This window comes from Chlorella variabilis (genome assembly GCF_000147415.1).
Source record: "Chlorella variabilis unplaced genomic scaffold CHLNCscaffold_3, whole genome shotgun sequence".
Classification (NCBI taxonomy): Eukaryota; Viridiplantae; Chlorophyta; class Trebouxiophyceae; order Chlorellales; family Chlorellaceae; genus Chlorella; species Chlorella variabilis.
Window position 1 is genome coordinate 331,459 of NW_005435085.1, and position 21,052 is coordinate 352,510.

Genomic DNA, 21,052 nt, shown 5'->3' on the forward strand with positions numbered 1-21,052 from the left:
TTGTTCCTGTGGGGGCGGGCAGGGGGCAGGGGAGGGAGGGGAGGGAGGCAGGGTGAGCAGGGCGCTGCAGGCAGGTGCCGGGAAGGTGCGCGCCAGCTGGCCGGCCCGGGCTGCCGCGCCAGCTGGCATGCCGGCCGGCCGCGGCGGAAGCTGCCGGAGGCCGCGCGCCCAGCTGCCGTCCACGCCAGCTGGCGGGCGGCGCACCTGTCTGCCTGCGGCGCGGTGGTTCCCTCGATCAGGTGGTCGCAGTGGATAGTGGAGGGCACGGCGGTCTGGGGCAGGCCCGAGGCGATGAACTGCAGCACCGCCATCTGGGCGGTGGCGTCCTGCATCGCCACGCGGTCTGCGGGGAGGGCCAGAGGGGGCGTGCGGGCGGCCAGGTGAGCAGGGAGGCCGGCGGGAGGGTGGCAGGCTGTGTGCGAGCCGAGCAGGCCGCATGCCACGCATGCACCGTGTGCATAGCCACACATGCACCCCGGGCCGCGTGCGGCCCAAGCCGCGTGCCGCGGCGCCCCATCCCCTGCCGATCTTCAGTGCACGGCTGGGGGAGGCGGCTGTGCTGCGGTGTTTGCCGTGGCTGCGCCTGCGCCACCCAATCCCGCCCACATGCACCGCCGCACGCACCGGGGCGCAGGTTGAGGTACGACACGCCGCGCTTGATCTCCTGCCCCTCTGGGTCGTCCAGGTGGCCGTACACCACCTGCGCACGCCCCACACACATGACGCCACGCATGCGTGCTCAGCGTGCCGGCAGCCGGAGCACAGCAGAAGGGCCCTGCCACGTGCAGCGCAGCTTGCCCCCGCCAGCAGCTGGAAAGGCAGGGGGGAAGGCCCGCTGGCGGCCACCTATGCCCCGCCACTTCACTTGGCCAGCCACCACCCCACTCCCACCTTCTCCGCAAAGGTCAGAGGCCTGTTCAGGCGCTTGCGGACGACCTGCAGCGGGCGGCGGCGGTGGCAGATTACTACGTCGGCGCCGGCAGCGGCGGCGGTGCACTGGCGGCGGCAGGGGCACACTGCGGACCTGTAGGCGGTCCTCGATCGCCTGGTAGCGGTCATTGATGTATTGGTCGGGCTCGATGCGGCTCATCGGGGCCTGGAAGGGGCATTGGACAGGGTTTAGGCATACTCTTGGGGCGCCTCCCGTGGCCCCTGGAGCCCACACCCCGCCCCTCACCTTGTCCAGCCCCGCGATGCTCGCAAAGCCGGCATCGTTGGCGACCTTACTGCGCAGCAGGCGGCCGCGCGCCTGCACAGCAAAACCCCAAGCCAGGGCGGTTGGCGCCTGCTGTGGAGGCCTGGTAATGAGGCAGATCATCGGGGAGCCGCTCACCTGCGCTAGGCCGCTCCTCCTGACTGCCTGCATGAGATGCCCCGAGCTGGGAGGGCTTTGTTGCAAGGGCTTCACTCTGACCTGGCTGGGGATCAACCCGTGACCAGGAGGACAGAATAACGGGCGTGGGGCGCGGGGGAGGCAGCCCTATATGCGCTGTGAAATGGCGTGCCAGCTGGCGTGCTGAGCCTTCTCGCACCGGGGGGCCACGGCGATCGCAGCTGAACCCGGCGCTTTGTGGGTGTGCGGCAGCAGGCGCCCCTCCTCGCCCAGCACCCCCACCCCCATCGCCGCCCCGAGCCCCGGCCTATCGGCAGCGGCAGGACGCAGGACAGCAGCGCAGCATTGTAGGGGGCTGCACGCGGAGCCTTGCACGCCTCTGGGCAGCACAGGGCACCATGACCCGGCTGGCCGGCCTGGCGCAGCAGCTGCGCGGGGCGCTGGCGGCCCAGCAAGGCTCGGCAGGCAAGTGGGAGCGCGCCAGGGGGGCGCCTGGGATCGCACGGACAGGAGCAGCGGGGGTTGCGGTGGGTCCAGCGGGGCGTCACGAGGCGCCTGCGGCCAGCACCTCGACAGCGTGCCCCGTGTGTCCTGCCGCCTGCCTGCCCGTTGCCTGCAATGAAGCCCGCGTCTCCTCACACGTGCTCCGCCACGCCCCACCGCCCGCCGCAGCGCTGGGAGCGGCTGCGGGCGCCGCCACCTCGGCGCTGCACGCCCAGCGCGCCGCCTACTCCTCTGACATCGCCATCCGCGGCATCGACGCCCTGAAGAGCGGCCCCGGCGGGCGCTCCAGCGTCAGCGGCATCACCGCCACCATCTTTGGCTGCTCCGGCTTCCTAGGGCGCTACGTGGCCAACGCCATTGGCAACACCGGCGGCCAGCTGGTGCTGCCGCACCGCTGCGACGACACCGACGTGCAGCACCTGCGCACGATGGGGGACCTGGGGCAGGTGGTCATGATGCCAGACTTCAGGTGGGGGGCTGGCAGTGGGGGGAAAGGTGGGGGGCCAGGTGCCGCGGGCGTCACGACGCGGGCAGGCAGCACCAGGTCGCCGAGGGCGTCGCGCCCCACCACACCCGCCCGCTGCCCACCTGCCCTCCCTCCCGGCCGCCCTCCCCGCAGCATCCGCGACGAGGAGGCGGTGCGTCGCGCCATCTCCCGCTCCAACCTGGTGGTCAACATGGTAGGTGCGGGGCAGGAGACGTGGAACTACGGGTTTGAGGAGGTGCACATCGAGTGGCCCGCACGCCTGGCGCGCGCCATCCGCGACAGCGGCAAGGTGGAGCGCTTCATCCACTTGAGGTGCGGGGCGGGGAGGCGGCTGGGGGCGCCTGGCAGTGGCGGCCTGTTTGGGAGGCGTGCAGGCAGGCTGGCAGGGGCGAGGCCACTAAGCCGGCGACCGGCTGGAGCCGAGCTGCCGGTGCCGCCACCACCGCCACGCCTCCCTCTGCCTCTTGCGGCGGCGCATCCACCTGCCGCGCCGCGCCGTGCCGCCCCCTGCCGCCCCTTGCAGCGCGCTGGGCGCGGAGGCGGACGCCCCCTCCCGCCGCCTGCGCACCAAGGCTGCCGGCGACGAGGTCGTGCGCTCCGAGCTGGGCCCCATCTCCACCATCTTCAAGCCCGCGGCGGTCAGCGGCACCGAGGACCGCCTGTTCAACATGTTTGCCACCATGGCCAAGCGCACGCCCTTCCTGCCTCTCATCGATGGCGGCAAGACGCGCATGCAGCCGGTGTGGGTGCGAGACGTGGCGGCAGGTGGGGACGGCGCCGCGCGCGGGCTGGGCTGCGGCGGGGGCGCTGCGGGCATGGCCCTGTGCAGGGCATTGCGTGGCCCTCGCCTCCACCCTCCGTTGCGACAAGAAGGAGCTCCACCTCATTCACCTGCCTGCCTGCCTGCCCGCTGCCCGCAGCCATCATGAACAGCCTGAAGACGTACGACTCGCTGGGTCAGACCTACTACCTGGCGGGGCCCGACGTCATGACGGTGGCGCAGCTGGTGAGGGCCCGCCCGGCCCGGCCCGGCCCGCAGCTGGCCGGGCTGGCTGGCTGGCTGGCTGCTGATTTGCTGGCTCCCCGCCACGGGCGACGCACGCCTTGGCAGCGGCTCCCGCCTTGTGGCTGACCCCCCACCTGCGCCGCCCCGGCAGGTGGCCTTCACTTACCACACCATCCGCGAGAGGAACGCGTCGGTGCCCATGCCGGCCGCTGTGGCCGGCGTGCTGGCCAAGGGCTGGGACGCGCTGGGGCGCAGCACCCCGCTGCGCGGCCCCCTCATGTTCTCCTCGGACTTCATCGCGGAGATGAAGGGTGGGTGGGTGGGTGGGTGGGTGGGGGTGGGAGGGAGGGAGGGAGGCCTGGGCTGGGCTGAGGCAGGCCGCAGGCTGCGGATCCCTGCATCACGTCGTGCTCTGCCCCGCCCTGCCTGCTGCGCCTGGGCCCTGGGCGCGCCTGGCGTGTGCGGCACTGCGCCGCGAGCCCTGCACCCCCTGCCCTCCCTCCTCCCCTCACCCCTGTACCTGGCTCCCCACCCCACTCGCCCCGCGGTGCAGGGCGACTATGTGATGCCCAGCGGCGTGCTGGGCTTTGAGCACCTGGATGTGGAGCCGCACCGCGTGGCGGAGGGCATCCCTATCGAGTACCTGCGCCACTACCGCTCCGGGGGCTACGACTTTGGCAGCCTGGCGGAGGAGGGGGAGCCCGTGGGGGGCGCCGGCTTTGGCCACCCTGGCGGCGTGCGCGGCCCCGCCGCGTGAGCGCCATGAGCACTTGCTCCTTGTGCTGCCCCTATCCTTGTGCTTTTGTTTTCCGCTCACCGCGCCTTTGTTGGTCCTGAGGACGGCGGGCGCTGTAACAGTCAACTGACTATTGCTTGCGGAACTGCTGTAAGCGCCGCCTGCGGTACAGCCGACGCGGTACTCAGCCTGCGCTTCTGGCAGATGCGAGGGTGTCATACTCTTCATCTTCCGCGTCTTCCGTCAGTTCAACACCTCCTGCGATTGTGTCTGCATTTCTGCGTCCACCCCAGGCGCCAATGTGTTTTCGACATTACTGAATAGTCACGCCAGGAAATCTCGAAATTGCGTTGCAGTTGGAACGCGTGATGGCTGCCTGGACCCGCAGCCACCAGCCGCTTCTTCGCTTGTTGCAACAGTAGGCGCAGCCGCCGGCGCTGCAGGGCGGTTTTGCGGGTGTGACAGGCATGTGGACCCAGCTGCCCATGTCAGCTGCTGGCTAGCACATGTCTCCGCAGAGCTCTGGCACTCCTGGGCAGGCACGGCGGCGTGGGCCCACCCTCCGCAGCTCCCTGTTCCTGCCGCCGCTGCTGCTCACCGCTCTGGTGGCTGTGGGCGGCTTGGACCTGGTGTTGGTGCGGCTGCGGCAGCAGGACAGCGCAGCCATGCGGCAGCAGGAGCTGGCAGCAGAGGAGGCGATTGCGGGACTGCAGCAGCAGCTGGCGACGGCAAAGCGCAGCTGGCGGCGGCACAGGCAGCGGCCGCCTCGCTCAAGCAGCAGGCGGGGGGGGCAGGGGGCAGCCCGGAGGACGCCGCTGCTGCTGTGGGGCTGCGCCGGGTGCCGCTGCCGCTGGGCGCTGCGGCTGCCCGCTGGGACCCGCTGGTGCTACCGGCCTGTATCCCCGGCATGGAGCCTCACCACGCCCCCTGCCTGGTGGGCCGCCCTGCCAACCCCCGGGTGGTGTATGGCGAGGAGGTTGTGTACCCTGCCTTCAGGTGCGGCAGGCCGGCAGCGCATTCGCTGGCATGGGAGCGTGCCTGCACCACGCCACAGCGCCGCGCCCGCCCTGCCGCGCCTGCAGCATCGCGGAGCCGCGGTTCCTGGCTGAGGGGCATGTGGCCCGGTGGCGGCGCAGTGCTACGCCCCCAACCGCTTCCACCTGGCCGATGGGCGCGCCTACTACCCCGCCCAGCACGCCCAGCTCCTGGTCCTCACAAACGTGTCCTTCCTGTGAGCGCCCGCAGGCCTGCTCGCCCGCCATGAGGGGCAGGCGGGGAGGGCAGCCTTGCGCGGTTTGCGCGGTTTGGCAGGCCGGGGAGGAGAAGGGGCGGAGGTGGCCACCCCAGCTGCCTGCTGACCCGCCGGCTGGCTGTGCCCGCACACCTGCCTGCAGCAACGACCCGCCCAGCGATCGGTGGGGCGATGGCAGTTGCATGGGGGGCCGGGTGTCGCACCGCGGCCTGACACCGCTGCCGCCGGGGCAGCCTGCGGAGTGGAAGGGGCGGGCTGTGCTCATCAACCCGCCAGACGCATGGAGCCTGCAGGTGGGGGCGCAGCAGCGAGGGGCCCGCTGGCCTGGCGGCAGCCTGTGCACGCACAGTAGCAGCTGCCGCCTGCGCTTGGGCTGCGCCTCCACCGACTTCACCCTCGCTGCCCTGCCCCCGCCCTGCAGCACTTTGTCGACCACGCCCTCCCGCTGCTCATGCACACAGAGGCGTGGAGGCAGCAGGGCACGCGGATCATCACCGGCGCGGAGGGCGTGCGCCACGTCATGGCGCTGTGGAAGGGTCTGGTGAAGAGCGCGGGGCAGCAGGTCTGGCGCTGCGGGCAGGCAGGGGCTGCTGCCAGCCGCTGCGGCCTGAGGGAGGTGGTGCAGCGCTTGGTTGAGCGGCCGTGAAGTTGCCCCAGCCTGAGCCGCGCTGCTCCCACCTCCCGCCACCGCAGGTGCTGCATGCCCCTGGCAACACCAGCGCCCAAGAGCTGGTGTTCCCATGCCGCTGCCCCACCATCCACCCATACTTCCACGCCAGGTTCTCCGAGCTGGTGCAGCCTGCCGTGCCAGCGCCGGCGCCGCTAGAGGACAGGAAGGTGGGCATGGGTGGCAGTCCACAGCGTGGGGCTGGGCACAGCTTGGCAGCCCCTTGGGTGCGTGCTGGGGCCTGGTGCACCCACCCAACAACCTCACCCGGCACAATCGCCGCTGCAGGTGGTGCTCTACCTGACCCGCAACAGCAATGCCACCGTGGCCAGTGGCGGGCGCAGGGTGAGGCGGCAGCGGCGGCGCGGCTCGTTGTGACGTTTTGGAAAGGCAGCAGCCGAGCAGCACAGCCTGCGCGCCCATGCCTGCTGCGCCTGCTGTGCAGGTGACCAACGAGGAGGCTGTGCTGGGGGCCATCCGGGAGGTGCTGCGTGAGCGGGGCAGGGGCGAGCAGCTGCTCCTCTTCGATCCGGTGAGCAGCGCCGCAGCCCGGAGAGCAGCGCCGCAGCCCGGGCGCTCCGCCCGCCTGCTGCGCGGCAGGCGCCGACCTCTGCACTGATGCTGCGCTGTGCCGGCCTGTCCACTGCCATGCGCCGCGCTGCCCCTCTTCACCACTGCAGCTCGACTATCCCGACATCGTCTTGCTGGCGTCCCTCATGGCGCTCAATGTGTCGGCCGTGGTGGGCCCGCATGGCGGCGCCTGGTTCAACACCATGTGGGTGCTGACCTGGGTGCCCACAGCCTGTCTGCCTGCCAAGCACCGCCTGGTGGCTGCCCTTTCCTGACAGCCGTGCCGCGTGCCCTTGCAGGTGGTGCGCCCCCGGCACTTTCTTCCTGGAGTTCCTGCCCATGCAGCGCTTTGGCACCGTGATTTGGGAGCGGGTGAGCCGCCTGCAACCCATGCGCATACAGCTGCTGGGTGCCACCTTGCCCCTCGTGCCCATGGCGCGCTAGCAAGTGCACCATTTCCCCCGCTGTGCAGCTGGGCATGGCAGGGCAGCAGCACTGGGTGCTACCCGTGGAGACGGAGGCGCCGCTGCACGACATGCTGGTGGACCCAGCGCAGGTGGCAGGAGCGGTGCGCCAGCAGCTCGGCCGGCCGCAGCCGCCGGAGTTGCACCCCTACTATGCTTACGACCTGGCGCAGCTGATGAGGAAAGCGTGACCGCAATGTGTATGTGCTCTTGTCGGGCGGCGGCTGGGTTGTCGGCGCCGCTGCCACGACAGCAGCAGACATGCACGTGTCCCAGGCTGTAATGGTGTAATTTGGGCACCCAGTTGTTGAGTGCTACTTAGATTAAGAAGGGAGGGAGGCATGTGCAGCTCTTCTCAAGCGGCTTGCACCCTACCAATGAGCAGCATCATGTCGTGCTGGTGATCCCCTGATGATCAAAGAGGAATTTGTGAGCTGCACTAGAGTCGCCGCACCCTTTCTGACTGGCCTCCGCCACTCCAGAGCGATCCCATTCACACCTTACACGCCGTTGGCAGCAGGAAATCGGCCTAAATAGGTTGCTGGCTAGGCTGAGCGTGCACGTTGCCGTGCTAAGGTTGACGCCGCCGGCGCACCCACGCTGCTGCGGCAGCCCCGTCATGGCAAGATCGATGCTGCACATCGTCGCAGCGCTTGTGTTGTTGCTGGGCTTTGCGGCGTTACTGGCGTGGCAGTGGCCCCAAATGGATACAGCGGTGACAGCCGACAGCGCGACAGCTAGGCAAGAGGCAGCAGTGGTGGTGCCAAAGGCGACTGCGGGAGGCGAGGAGGCACGCGCAACTGAGGAAGAGGCAGCAGTGGCAGTGCCACAGGCGATTGCGGGAGGGGAGGAGGCACGCGCCTGGCTGAAACATTACTACTCGCACGGGCTGCGCGGCCCGCAGGATGACTGGCCTGCGGCAGTCGGGCGGCCCAACTGCGAGGCGCCACGCAGCCGGCTTGGCATGTGGCTGAGGAGGCGGCGGCAGCGCCGCAATCTGTTGCTGGCCACCGTGAGCGATGGGTGGGGCCCCGGCGAGGCCCACAACAGGTGGCTGGACGATCCCGCTGCCGCCAACTTTGACTTGGTCGTGGTCTACTTTGGCGCCAACGACAGCTTCACCTGCTCAGAGTGCCTCCACGTCTTCCGTGGTCAGGGCCCAAAGTGAGACCATCGTGGCGCCACCGCCGAAGCTCCCCAACCTGCGCCCGCCATGCCCCGCACCTGCCCCCCCATCTCCCGCTCTCATGCTGCTGCTGCCACAGGTGGCAGATCCTGCACCATCTCATGTTCAGCCCCGAGTGGGCCGAGGTGACGGCAGGCAGGGGGTACCGCTACGTGTGGCTGCCAGACGACGACATCATCGCCTCCACCTGCACCATCTCACACTTCTTCCAGCTCCTGCAATCCAGCCAGCTGATACTGGCACAGGTGGGCATCTGGTTGAGGTGCAGGCATCAACACGAACACCGCTGCCGGCCCCACAGGCACAGTCCGATATGCCTCCCCTGCCCCGCCCGCAGATGTCGATATGCCGGGCGGATGGCAGCAGCGTGCTGTGGCCGCACCTGTACCAGCGCCCCGACAGCGGCCTGCGGTACACAGCCTTTGTGGAGCTCATGGGCGTGGCCATGAGATACGACTTCTTCCAGGCTGGTGCGCCAAGCCCTGCGCTGCAGAGCGGCATGTGCTGATGGGCATCACGCCGAGCACCATGCTGAGGGATGGGACCGCGGCCGCCAACCCGCCCCTGCCTGACCCCCCTCGCCTGCTGCAGTGTTCCCCGCCACCATTGCCGACTCTTTCACCGGCTGGGGACTGGACGTGCGTGCTGCGCTGTGCAGGCTGCTGGCCTGCTGCTCCTTGGCGAGCCGCGGGGCCCCCAGCTCGCCGCCATCTGTGCCCTGGCAGCTTCTTGAGGCGTCCTGCTTGCATGCATGCAGACGTTGTGGCCCTTCCTCTTGCGCTTCCCTCGTGACCGCATTGCGGTGGTGGACGCCGTGTGCATGGTGCGCAGAGACAGCGGGGGGGGCCAGCACACGGGGGCTTCCCACGCATCAGGCGACTGCAGATGCCCAGTCCTGAGGGGCTTTCGTCTCCTGGCGCCGCAGGAGCACTATGGCAGCGCGGGTCCAGGCAGGAGCTCCAAGGGGGGTGCATCCATCTATTCCCAGGCCTCTCCATACGCGGTGGGAGCCTACCCCGCCACTCAGCTGCGTGGTCGCCTGCACGCTGCTGGCAGGCAGGCTTGTAGGTATGACTACACATTATGTGCTGATGGCCTGCTGTGCTGGGCTGCGCTGCAGAACCCGTGGGACGAGGACTACTCGCTCCGGCGCCGCTGGAACGTCACCGACGAAGGCATGGCTGGGATGGGCGTCCCGACAGACATCGGTGGCAGGTGCGCTGGGTGGGGGCATTTTTGTTTTGTTTTTCGCGAGCGCGGGGCAGGCGCCAGCAGAGCAGGCGCCTAGGGCAGGTGTGCCTTTGCAGGTGCATGAGGTGCCTACCATTTGCTGTGCCTGCTGTGCTGCAGGGGCACCCTGGAGTTCCACTCTGTGCCGCTGCCGCCCCGCACCACGCCTGGCCCTGCCAACTCCTCAGCTGTCCACATGGTTGCGACGCCGCTGCTGGCAGCGGCGCAGGCGAGCAAGCTGGTCACGGCGATGCTGGGAGCCGGGGCCATCGTGTGTGTGGCGAGCGGGGTGGCGGCAGCCAGGGTTGTGCGCCGCCGCGGGCGGAGTGGGACGCACGTGCGCGGCAGCCCCCATGGTCCAACTGCTCGGACTGCTGGCAGGGTTTAACAACATTTGATGTAGCACCGGGGGTGGTGCATAGTCTTGTCAACAACGCTGGACGCCGATTCCAGCGCCTGCGCCGGCGCCTTGCTGGGGCCAGGCGCCATGTTAGTAGCAGCATCATAAGAGGTCATTAGGTGATCATGGCATGCGTTCAGCAGCCTTGTGACCGCCGTTTTGGACGTCTCAAGACGCGTACCTCACCTGTACTGCCACTGGGTCCAACACAGGCAACACGGGTTGTGCCGCTATCCGTGTTTCTTAGTTACAATCTAGACGACAGGCCGGAGCCAGGGATACGTAGTGTACTCTGCGATAGCACAGCTTCATCAACACATCAGTAACCCCAGCGCACACAGGCAGGCCTGCAAAACTAAACCCAGAGCGAGTTGAGCAGCGCCCGCCGCGCGACATTGGATCGGTGACTGCCTTGGCTGCGCGCGGCCAACAACGATTGCGTGCATTCGTTTCATCCTCGGGAAGCGGTCGATGCCTGCACCCGTTGATGCCTGCACCTGGCCTGCTGCAGAGGCGCCATGAAAGTAAAGGATCAGGCGCAGCCCGATGGAGGCTGCAGCATCGGTGGTGCCCGCCCTCCTGCAGCGGCCGGCGCGGCTGGCGGCGAAGGTGCCTCCCCGATTACCGCCAGCCCCTCCATTCAGGCCGCCGCAAGCATTGTGGCGGCATCGCCCCCGCGAGTGTTTTACAGCAACCTATTGGACGACCTGGGCACGAACGACTCGTTTGTGATCGATGGCGACGGCCTGCTGCTGGAGCTGCTCACCGCCGTGCGCATCGACTGGGCGCACCTCGGGCAGTACCTGCAGCTGACGGCGGCCGCCGAGCAGCTGGTGGCCAGCATCCAGCAGGCCAACACCGCGCGCCTGCACTGGGACGTCGTATTCTTCGATGCCAGTGCAGAGGCGCAGCCCGACGCTGCGGCGCGGCTGGCAAGAGAGGTGCTGATGCGCTGGCTGCCCGAGCACCTGGGCGTGCCGGTGCTGCGATTCGACTCCTGGTGGAGCGCTGGCTGGCAGTGCTGGCTGGAGGAGGCCCAGCCGGCCCTGCTGCTACTGACAGATCTGCCCGGCACCGGCGGCCCGGCAGCAGACGAGTGCGGCACTGCAGACACAGAAATCAGCCCACAGTTGTATATGCAGGCAATGCTGCAGTTCAGCGCAGGGCAGGGCCTGCAGTGCGCCCTGCTCTCAGCAATCCGATTTTCGGAGCAGTTTGTGTTTGCGTTCCGCACCATGTGGCGTGGCAGCCGCCGCCTGGCCGGCCCCGAGAAAGCAATAATGGATGCAGCGCGCGCAGTTGGCAGCGCCTTTGCCCAGCAGCCCACCAGCATGCCTGCAGAGCGACAGTTCGGCAGCTTTGCCATCGACCTGGCCCGCCTCACCGCCCCGCACACACCGCCCTCTGTGATGGATGCTCTGGCAGGCGCAGCGCCAGGTGGGCAGCAGCGCTGTGTTGCCGCATGGCCTTGATCGCCTCCCCGCACAACCCTGCAGCAGCTCAGTCCATGACCCGGCCCTCACACTCACTCCTGCTGCCCCTTACGCCGCCCCGCTGCTGCCTGCGTGCAGGCGCACTGCGGGCCGAGCTGGGCGCTGCATCCTGCGGCGCGCTGCTGGCCCTGGCCTCCCGTGCCCCGCCCCAAATGCTGGAGCTGTTCACCACCGCGTGGTGCGTGCACGAGGTGTGGTGCCGGCAGCTGGAGCTGTCGCAGCGTGCCCTGCACCTGTGGCGGCCCGCTGCCAGCACCTGGGCAGAGGTGCAGGCGCAGCTGCAGCACTTCACGGCCAGCCTGCACGCGGTCGCCGTGCTGCTCAGGGCAGCCAGCGGAGCCGCTGCCGGCGGCGCGCGCGGCGCCCTGGATGCCAGCATGGCCGACTGGCTGGATGGCCGCCTCCTGCACCTGGTGGCGGCGGTGCTGTGGGAGCGCCGCAGCCTGAACCTGAGCGCCGCCGGCCAGGCACAGCTTGCTGGCCTGCAGAAGGCCGTTAAGCTCTCTGCCGCCGCCTTTGCCGGCAGCCTGGCAGGGCCCAGGCCAGGCTTGACCGACGTCGCCGGCAGCCAGCTGGCCACACCTGCCCCCGAGCGCCCCCCAGGGCCCCCCCCCGCTGGCATCAGCCCCGCGGGACCGGCCGCCACAGATCATGTGGCGCTGCTGCCCGTCAGCAATGGGCTGGTTGAGGCGGTGATGGCCGGCAGCAGCGCGCTGGCGGTATACGACGTGGGTGGCACCCAGGCGCAGCAGGCGCAACGCACCACCACCACCTATCTCGGCAATTTTCATTACCACACGGGTGATTTCGGCCGAGTCCCCCGATGGCCAGCCCCTGCTTAGCATCCCACACGCATGCCCTGCCCCGCCCTGCCTGCACCAACTGGCGCCCTGGCTGTTGCCCCTGCAGGTCAGCCGCTGCTCCCATCCGACCTGGTGCCTGCGGAGCGGGAGGATGCCCGGTTCGACCTTTCTGGGCTGAGCCTGGAGCAGGTTGCGTTGTCCCCCGATGCCCCATATTTCATCAGGCGCGCAAAACCCGCTGCCCTTGCCTGGCAGCCTGCGGCGGTGCAGCATCGCGGGTGCAGGCCGCGTGGCGCTCGCAACCCTGCCCTGCTGCAGAGCGGTGCTGCCACCCCGTCCTAGCGCCTGCTGGCCCTCCTGCCACCCGCCCTCCTGTGCTGCCCCTGCCTGCTCCCACCTGCAGGCGCTGGGCTGAGTCCCTGCTGAGGCAGGTGCAGGTGCTGGAGCGGCAGGGGATGTGGAGGGAGGCAGAGGAGCGCAGCGTGCAGGGCAAGAGGCAGATGCAGAAGAAGCTGCTCAACAGGGCCAGGGAGGAGCAGCTGTTCTACCGCCACTTGACGATGTGAGCGGCGTTTTAAAGGCCAGCAGCTCACCGCTGCGCATGCTGTGCTGCGACATGCATGCCAAGCTGGCGCTCCTCCTTTCCCCGGTGGGGCTTTTGGCGGCCCCCTTCTTCTTTCATGGACGGCTGCTGCCTGTGGCCTGCAGGTATGCCAAGAGCCTGGATGCATCCAAATTCTTGAGGCCCTCCGCCCCAAGGGTGGCCGGCGGTGGCGGCGCCTGCGGGCAGCAAGGTGAGCCATCTGTGCATCTGTGCGAGCCGCTGCTGCCCAGCTGCATCCGCCCTGGCCTCCCGACCGCCGGCGCCGCTCCCCCGACCCAGCCGCTGGTGGCATGCCGCGCCTTCGTTGCAGCCGCAGCCAGCAGAGATCGCGGCGCAGGCGGCGGTCGCGGCAAGAAGGCGGCAGGCCCGAGCAAGGCCGACGAGATCCGTGCCAGGAACTTGGTGAGCCGCCGCCGTCTGGCCGACCTCTGCACGCCTCCCCTGCTGCGTGCGGTGTGGCGAGCACCTGACGCCCTGCCGCCGGACGGCCTGCCGCGGTGCAGGCGAAGAAGGCGGAGAAGGGCGGCACCGCAGCCGACGCGCGCTGGAGTGCGCTGAAGCAGCGCCTGGCTCCCCGCGGCGCCGTGCCAGAGTGGACGCCCCAGCTGGCCGCGCAGGTGCGCTCCGCCGCCCCCACGGTGCTGCACGGTGCCGCACACCGACAGGCAGGCCACAGACCGCTCCCGCATCTGCGCCGGCCTGACCCCTGAGCGGCTGCACCCCCCAACCACTGCTCGAGTGTGTTGTTGCCGACACCATCAGCCTTCCCAGAGTGCTGCTGACGCCGGTGCCGCCCCCCCGCCTTCCCACCCCCCGCTGGGCGACACAGGTGGACGCGTTCCTGGGCGCCGCTGCCGGCACGGCGCCGACCGTCTTCCTGCAGGCAGCCACTTGGAAGCTGGGCGTGCTGAGCGCAGCCCACAAGGCCGCCCGCAGCCAGGCGCAGCGCGCCGGCGGCGGCAGCCTGGCATTCCCGGCTTCAGCCCCCAGCCTGGCTGTCGCTGGCGCCCCCGCCGGCATGGACGGCGGTGCAGGCAGCCCCCTGGTGGAGCAGCTGGCAGTGGCCGTCTGGTCCACGGCGGCAGACATGCTGCAGCGAGGCATGCTGGCGCCGGAGGGGGGTGGCGAGGAGGGGTCCAGGCTGGAGGCTGCCACCGCCTGCCAGCGGGCACTGCAGCAGCTGGGACTGCCTGCCAGCGCGGCCCACGTGGGCGCTACGGCCGGGTGCGGCAAGCAAGGCCACGAGGAGGGCAGGGCAAAGAAGGAGAACAAGAGGGCAGGGATCGCGCAGCCCGGCGCCGGCGGCAGCGGCGGCTGCACGGCCGCGCCCGAGGCGGCGGCGGGCGCCGCGTCTGCCGACCTGCGCTTCCAGATGCGGCACTGCGGCCACCTGCTGCCGCGGGAGGCGCCACGCGACTGCGACCCTCGCGTGGAAAGTTTCAACCCAGACATCTGGCAGCGGCAGGTGTGTGCGCGCGTGTGTGCGTGTGTGCGTGCGTGTGCGTGTGTGTGTGTGTATGAGTGTGTAGGGTCGGGCGGCGCTGGGCGGCAGCGTGGGATGGGGCCCTCTGCCCCGCCTGCTGCCTGGCCCCTCAACACTGCGCGCACCCATCCCTGCCTGCCTGCCCGGCTGTTGTGTGTGTGCTCAGGTGCTGGATGCCATCGACGCCCGCTCCTCGGCGCTCATCGTGGCCCCCACCTCCAGCGGCAAGACCTTCATCAGCGCCTACTGCATCAACAGCGTGGTGCTGAGGGAGGACGACCCCGAGGGGCGCGTCGTGTTTGTGGCGCCTAACAGGGCGCTGGTCAACCAGGTGGCGGCGCAGGTGGGAGCCACCGCCTGCTGGGCCCTGCGCCGGCTGCTTGGCCCGGCTGCCCCTCCCTGCCAGCAGCTGTCCTGGGCGTGGTGGCTGGCTGCGGGGCTTGGCTGCAGGCGGCCAGCCACAAGTGCCCCACCCGGCCTCGCCCGCAGATGTACCGCGATTTCGAGTCGGTGGTGACCGGCGTGTTCACACGGGACTACATGTGGGCGCAGGCCTGCCGCGCCCGGCACCCGTCGCCCCTGTGCTGCCGCCTTGCTGGACCTGCAGGCGCCGCCCTCCGTTCTTTCCCTGGCAGCGCGATGCGGCAACAGCTGAGCTGGCAGCCAGGGCAAGGTCGTGACTGTGGTCCCGCCTGTGCCCTTCCCTGCAGGCACAAGGTGGAGAGCAGCCGCATTCTAGTGACCGTGCCCGCCTGCCTGGAGATCCTGCTGCTGGGCCCCACCAGCCAGGAGTGGGTGTCCAAGGTTCGCTATGTGGTCCTGGATGAGGTGAGCCGCCAGCCTGGCACGACTCAGCCGGCCGACGGCGTGCTGCCACGCGCGGCGGCGTGCTGCACGGGCCGGTGTCGCTGGCGCCGGTCCAAGGCTGCTTGCCACTCGTGGGCAGACTTTGGCAGGCTGAGGACCACAAGCTGGCCTGCTGCACCTCCTCAGCGCAGGTTCACTGTATGCGGGAAGTCAACCTGGGGGAGGGAGGCAGCCGGGACGGCACCGGCAGCACCTGGGAGCACATCCTGCTGCTGCTGCGCTGCCCCTTCCTGGCGCTGTCTGCCACCATTGGTGAGCGCCAGGCTGGCGGCTTGGACTGACCTGTGGTGCTGAAGCCCTGGTGGAAGCGCGCAGCTCTACACTTGCTGCATGCCGTTCCATCGACTCTTCACACCTGCACACACACACCGCCTGCCAGCCCACCACCCTCCCCCATCTGCAGGCAACCCTCGCGAGTTCTGCGACTGGCTGGCGTCGGTGAAGCAGCTGCAGGCGGAGCAGGATGCGGCGGCGGGCTGGGCCGCCGAGGGCCCCGGGCAGCACGACGTGCTGCTGATCACGCACAACAAGAGGTTCAACGACCTGCGCCTGCACACGTACTGCCCTGCAAGCCTGGAGGAGGGTGAGCAAGACAGCCCGGCCAGCTTCTGCATAGTGTGCGCTGCCTGTTCTGCAGTACGTTGCATGGGCTCCCTCCTGCAGCGCACAGCACCCATCCCACCCAGCTGCCGGACCCCTTGGCATGGCCCGCCCTGCCCTGCCCCCTGCAGACCACCAGCTGGGTGTGCTGGAGAGGGTGAAGAGCCTGGAGGGAGCGACGGCGGCGGGCAGCCACGGCGGCTCCGGCGCCGGCGCCGCCGGCGCTGCCGCCGGGCCGCCCTTTGGCTCCCTGCGGCGCATGAACCCGCTGGCCGTGCTGCGCGCCAGCGACCTCAGCCAGGCAAGGCGCCGGCAGTGCAGCGCATGCGCATTGAGCGCGGCCTTCTGCTGGCTGCCACCAAGGCCTCTCGCTGTCCACGCCGCCCCACCGGCCCGCCTGCCGCTCCCCCCTCCTCGGCGCCACCCCCGCAGGCCTTCCCGCCCGAGCTGTCCCTGGAGCCTGCTGATGTGGCGGAGCTGTACGATGGCATGCACCTGGCGGTACAGCGCCGCATGGAGGGCGCAGAGGGCGGCGCCGACGGCGCAGCCTGGGCCGAGCAGGTGGGCAGCCTGCAGCCCGCGCCTGGAGTGTGTGGGGGGCATGTGCGTTGGGGGCAGAGGTGATGCGTCATGCTTTGCCGGGGCTGCCGCCGGCCGAGTGCTGGTGTGTGCGGCGCCAAGGCAGCAACGCGTGGCCCCTCGCATCGCCCGACCCGCGATCGCTGCCCCGGCTGTGCCCTTCCTTGCGCAGGCCGCCGCTCGGCTGGCGGCGCTGGCGCCAGAGCGCTTCTTCGCTGCTGACGGCGGCGGCAGGAGCCCCTTCCTGACCCGCGACCAAGTGCGGCAGTATGAGGCGGCGCTGAAGCAGGAGCTGCTGCGCTGGGGCGGCGGCGGCGAGGGGGCGTGCCCCGCGGCCGTGGCCTCCGTGCTGGCCTCCATCGCCGCCAGCAGCTACCAGGAGGCGCCGCAGCACAACGCTCGCCTGCAGGTGGGCTGGGTGCGGCAGCCGCCAGAGCGCGCGCATGTGTGTACGTGTGCGTGTGCGTGTGCGTGTGCGTGTGCGTGCGTGTGTGTGTGTTGCGTGCGTGTGCGTGTGCGTGTGCGTGTGCGTGTGCGTGTGCGTGTGCGTGTGCGTGTGCGTGTGCGTGCGTGTGTGTGTGTTGCGTGCGTGTGCGTGTGCGTGTGCGTGTGCGTGTGCGTGTGCGTGTGCGTGTGCGTGTGCGTGTGCGTGTGCGTGTGCGTGTCGGAGGCTTCTCCCCAGCAAGCCGGTGCCCGCTGGTCTCCCGCCCCGCAGCACGGCGCCGCGCTGGTGGAGCTGCTGCTGGACCTGCTGGCCGCCGGCATGCTGCCCGCCCTGGTCTTCTCCTTTGAGCGCTCCACCTGCCACTACCTGGCGGAGGCGGTGGTGGAGTACTTGGAGGCAAGTGGCCCTGGGCGCCCGGGGCGGGGTGGTGGGGCTGGTGGGGCTGGTGGGGGCGGTGGCGGCGGCCTGACTGCCGCACGCGGGGCACGGGTGCGACAGCCTGGGCTGGAAGACTTTTGGGCTTGCGGCGCTGGGCCCGAGGGCCTGACGGGCGTGCCCCTGCGCCCTTCGTCCCGCTGCAGGCGTGTGAGGCCGAGGAGCGGCGGCGCAACGCCGACGTGTACGAGGCGCGGCGCAGGGCGGCGGAGCGTGCCGCCGAGAGCGCGCGGGCGGCGCGCGACAAGGCGCAGGACAAGCGGCGGCATGAGGGGGAGCCGCTGGGGGGCGAGGGCGATGGCGGCGCCGCCGCTTTTGACGAGGATGCCGTGCTGCCAGAGTTCAGCCTGGCAGGTGAGGGCCCTGCTCTGGGTGTGCTTGTGCTTGCCCGCAGGCGGCGCGTGGTGGTGGTGGTGGTGGTGGTGGTGGCGGCGAGCCAGCACGCCTCGCTTGCCCCGCGGCGCCTGCACGGCGCAGGCAGGCCCCCCCACCTGTCTGCGGGTGAGGTGGAAGAGCTGATCCAGGGCAACGTGGGGCGGGACATGAAGCCCAGCGACCCGCTGGTGAGCTGGCGCCAGCGGGGATGCCGCCGCCGCGCCCCGCCTGTGGCTTGCACTGGGCCGGGCAAGGGCAGCTGCCTGGCGCCAGCCAGCCACTGCGCCGCAGCTGGCGCGCCTGGCACAGCCTCCACAAGATGGGAGTCTCACCACTCGTGCCGATGGCTGGCCCCCACCCCCGCCCCGCCCCGCCCGCCCGGTGCGCAGGTGCAGGGCCTGCGGCGCGGCATCGGCATCCACCACGGCGGGCTGCCCAAGACGTACCGCCAGGTGGGGAGCCGGGGAGGGCGCGTGTGTGTGTGGGGGGAGGGGGTGCGGCAGAGCCAGCAGGCTGGCAGCGCAGCAGCAGGGGGGGTGCCCGCCCAGCTTCCACCCAGGCAGCCTGCCCGCCCGGCACCCATTGCCCACGCCACGCCCGCCCGCACGACAGTTGACCGCCCCTGGCTGCTGTGCCGCCTCGGCTGCCTGCCGTGCAGGTGGTTGAGATTCTGTTCAGGGCGGGGCACGTGAGGGTGAGTGCAGGCAGGGCGCTGCTGCGGTGGGATGCCGGCGGCCCCCACATGCCTTGGACCTGGAAGAGCAGCGGCGCGCCCTGCCACCCAGCTCGCCCTGCCCACCCCGCAACCACGCGGCACGCTCCTCAGCGCCACCGCATGAAGCCGCCCGGGTGCGGCCACCCCTCGCTGGCCGCCTCCCCGCCACCGCCCGCCACCGCAGGTGGTCATCGCCACCGGCACGCTGGCCTTTGGCATCAACATGCCCACCCGCACCGTGGTGTTTGCGGGGGACCACCTGTTTTTGTCGGCGCTGCAGTACCGCCAGATGGCGGGACGAGCGGGACGGCGCGGCTTCGACCTGCTGGGCTGTGTGGTGTACTTCGGCATCGGGGAGCGCAAGATCCGCAGCCTCATGGTAGGGGGTGGGGGGCAGCATGCGCCTGGCGCAGCCCCTCGTGTGCCTCGCCGCCCGCTTGTTTCAGCGGCTGCCCAGAGCCGCCATGCCTCCCCGGCAGCCCATCCTGACTGCTGCCGCTGCTGCCGCTTGCCGCGCCCCGCGCAGGTCTCCCCCGTGCCGCGCCTGCTGGGACACTTCCCCATCACCACCACCATGTGCCTGCGCGGCCTTGCCCTCCACTACGCCGCCGACTTTGCCGCGCCCGGCGGGCTGCCGGGCGGCAGGCTGCCGGGCGGCAGCAGGCGGGCGGGCGGCACGGCAGGCGAGGTGGCCCCCCGCGTGCGCGACGCGCTGGCCACCCTCTTCCGGCGCCCCTTCTACGCCGCGCAGGACCCCGCGCTGCTGCAGAAGATGCAGCACCTCTTCAGGTCTGGCGCCGCGCCACGCCCGCCTCGCCCCGCCACGCCGCGGCCTCCTCCCGAGCGCCCGGCGCGCCCGGCATGCCTCCCACCGTGCAGCTGCCTGGCCTCCTCCCTCTCCGGCCGCAGGTTTTCGGTGGAGTGGCTGGTGCGGGCGGGAGCCATCGACCTCGAGGGGCGCCCCATGGGTGAGGCCCGGCAGTGCGCTGGCAGGCAGGCAGCCGGCGGTGGCATGCCATGGGGGCCACCTGGGCTGCTGCTGCTGCTGCCTGTGTGCGCAGGCATGACGGGCATGCTGTGCCACCTCCACTGGACCGACCCCGCCAACCTGGCGCTGGCCTCTATCCTGAGCAGCGGAGCGCTGCACGACATCTGCAAGTGAGTGGGGGCGGGGGTGGGTGGGGTGGTTTTAGGGGTTTAGGGTTTAGGGTTTAGGGTAAAAAAAGTCAACTCCTGCGCGGCACCCTCCTTCGCATTTGGTGCGGGATTGGGTGGGATGCCTGCTGCGCCCCTCTCACCACCACCACCATGCCCTCCCGCCGCAGGGATGTCCGCCTGGACATGCCTGCAGACACGTTTGAGCCGGTGGCGGAGCAGCTGCTGCTCATACTGTGCCACCTTTTCGAGCGGCTGCCGCTGCACGCCGGCTCCGTGCGCGCCGCCGCCACCTACAGGGCATCGCCATCCAAGGCAATGCCGCGCTTGCAGCACCGCACTTGACCCTCTGGGGGCTTGCCCTGGCAGAGCCGACTCGTGGCCGGTGGCTCTCGCTTCGCTTCCTTCCTGTATGAGCTGGTCGTGCCCACCCCCTATGCAGGTGGTGCTGGAGCCGCTGCCGCCGGCAGTTCAGGCGGCCTTGGAGCAGCACAACAGCCACGCGCTGTGGCTCTTTGTGAACTACGTGCGCTGCTATGTGGGCAGCATGGGCCCGCAGCTGCCTCGGGAGCGGGCGCTGCCGCTGTCGGGCGTGAGCCTGCCCGTCAGGCCTGCCTCGGCCTCAGGTGACGCCCTGCCACACCAGTCCGCAGCGATTCCCTGCCCCACTGTCATGACCTGCCGCTGCTGCACAAGTGGTGGGCCCTCTCACGCACCAGCCCTGCGTGCAGGCGGCGCCACCTCAGCGCTTTGGGACAGCGGGGCGCAGGCGGCTGCTGGCCAGGGCTCCCTCTCGGAGCTGCTGGAGGCGCAGCGGGTGGAGTACCAGGTCGGTGCAGGCGCCTGGCTGGCAGCCACCTGGTGGGCCTGGGGCTGCATGGCCTTGGGCGCGTGATCGGTGCACGAGGGGTCCCACCCTGGCCGGCCGTTCCATGGAGGGAGCGCCACCCTGCCGGCTGCCCTGCCTGCTCTGCTCGTGATCCCGCAGGTGTGCTCGCCCTTTGCGGCCTTGTCTGGCCGCGGCGACTCCTTCCGCAGCATGGACGAGCTGGTGGTCAGCGTGCGCAGCGGGGTGCTGCTAGACATAGCCGCGGTGCCCTCGGTCTCCATGGTGGACCGGCACGGCCAGGTGGGTGCATGCTGCACGGCTGGAGGGGGTACGCGCCTGTGCTCCCTCCAGCCCGCAAGCTCACCTAGCAGAGCACTGCGTTGGCCCCCCTGCCCCCACCCCCGCAGGTGGTGCCCCTCAACCGCTACATTATAGCCAACAGTAGCCCACCCGTCCGCTCACAGAGAGCCATCGCGCCGGCCTCGCGCCGATCACCCCCACACCCCCACCCTCCACACTCACCCACCCACCCATCAGCATGTCAAGCAGCGAGGGAGCCAGCCTTGGGCAGCGCAGCCAGCAGCCGATCAGCAACCCGGCCTCCCGGGCATCCCTGCGGCCCGATTTCCCCCATATCGTGGTCAAGGGGCTCGCTCTGGAGGCCGGTGGGGGCCTGGGGGCCGCAGTCGCAGCCTTCGTTTTGTTTTGCCGGGCCAGCCTTCACCTGCCAGTGCCTGACTGTGTGCCTGTGACCTGCGTTGAGATTCGGGTGCGTGGGGACGGGCGCAGCGAATGCCACCTGCGACTGACTCCTGCCCTGTGCGGCGCCCTGAT

At 70.2% G+C, this 21,052-nt stretch overlaps 3 protein-coding genes across 3 annotated transcripts; 2 read left to right on the plus strand and 1 right to left on the minus strand.

The window, feature by feature from the left end:
- Nucleotides 1-230: 230 nt before the first annotated feature.
- Nucleotides 231-1,090, minus strand: CHLNCDRAFT_14282 (hypothetical protein; the record flags this gene model as incomplete). Its single annotated transcript, XM_005850761.1, has 4 exons — nucleotides 231-343; nucleotides 625-700; nucleotides 892-936; nucleotides 1,025-1,090. Coding segments are annotated over 4 exons (300 nt in total), but the record flags the coding sequence as incomplete, so codon positions are not given.
- Nucleotides 1,091-1,580: 490 nt separating this feature from the next.
- Nucleotides 1,581-4,197, plus strand: CHLNCDRAFT_34039 (hypothetical protein). Its single transcript, XM_005850464.1, has 7 exons — nucleotides 1,581-1,798; nucleotides 2,006-2,306; nucleotides 2,457-2,636; nucleotides 2,848-3,089; nucleotides 3,245-3,330; nucleotides 3,482-3,649; nucleotides 3,884-4,197. The coding sequence occupies exons 1-7, from the start codon at nucleotides 1,732-1,734 to the stop codon at nucleotides 4,085-4,087; spliced, it is 1,248 nt and encodes a 415-aa protein (XP_005850526.1). The 5' UTR covers nucleotides 1,581-1,731; the 3' UTR covers nucleotides 4,088-4,197.
- Nucleotides 4,198-14,098: 9,901 nt separating this feature from the next.
- Nucleotides 14,099-15,550, plus strand: CHLNCDRAFT_11200 (hypothetical protein; the record flags this gene model as incomplete). The annotated part of the gene is made up of 6 exons (XM_005850465.1): nucleotides 14,099-14,200; nucleotides 14,385-14,561; nucleotides 14,708-14,760; nucleotides 14,929-15,046; nucleotides 15,217-15,337; nucleotides 15,489-15,550. Coding segments are annotated over 6 exons (633 nt in total), but the record flags the coding sequence as incomplete, so codon positions are not given.
- Between the last annotated feature and the right edge of the window lie 5,502 nt (nucleotides 15,551-21,052).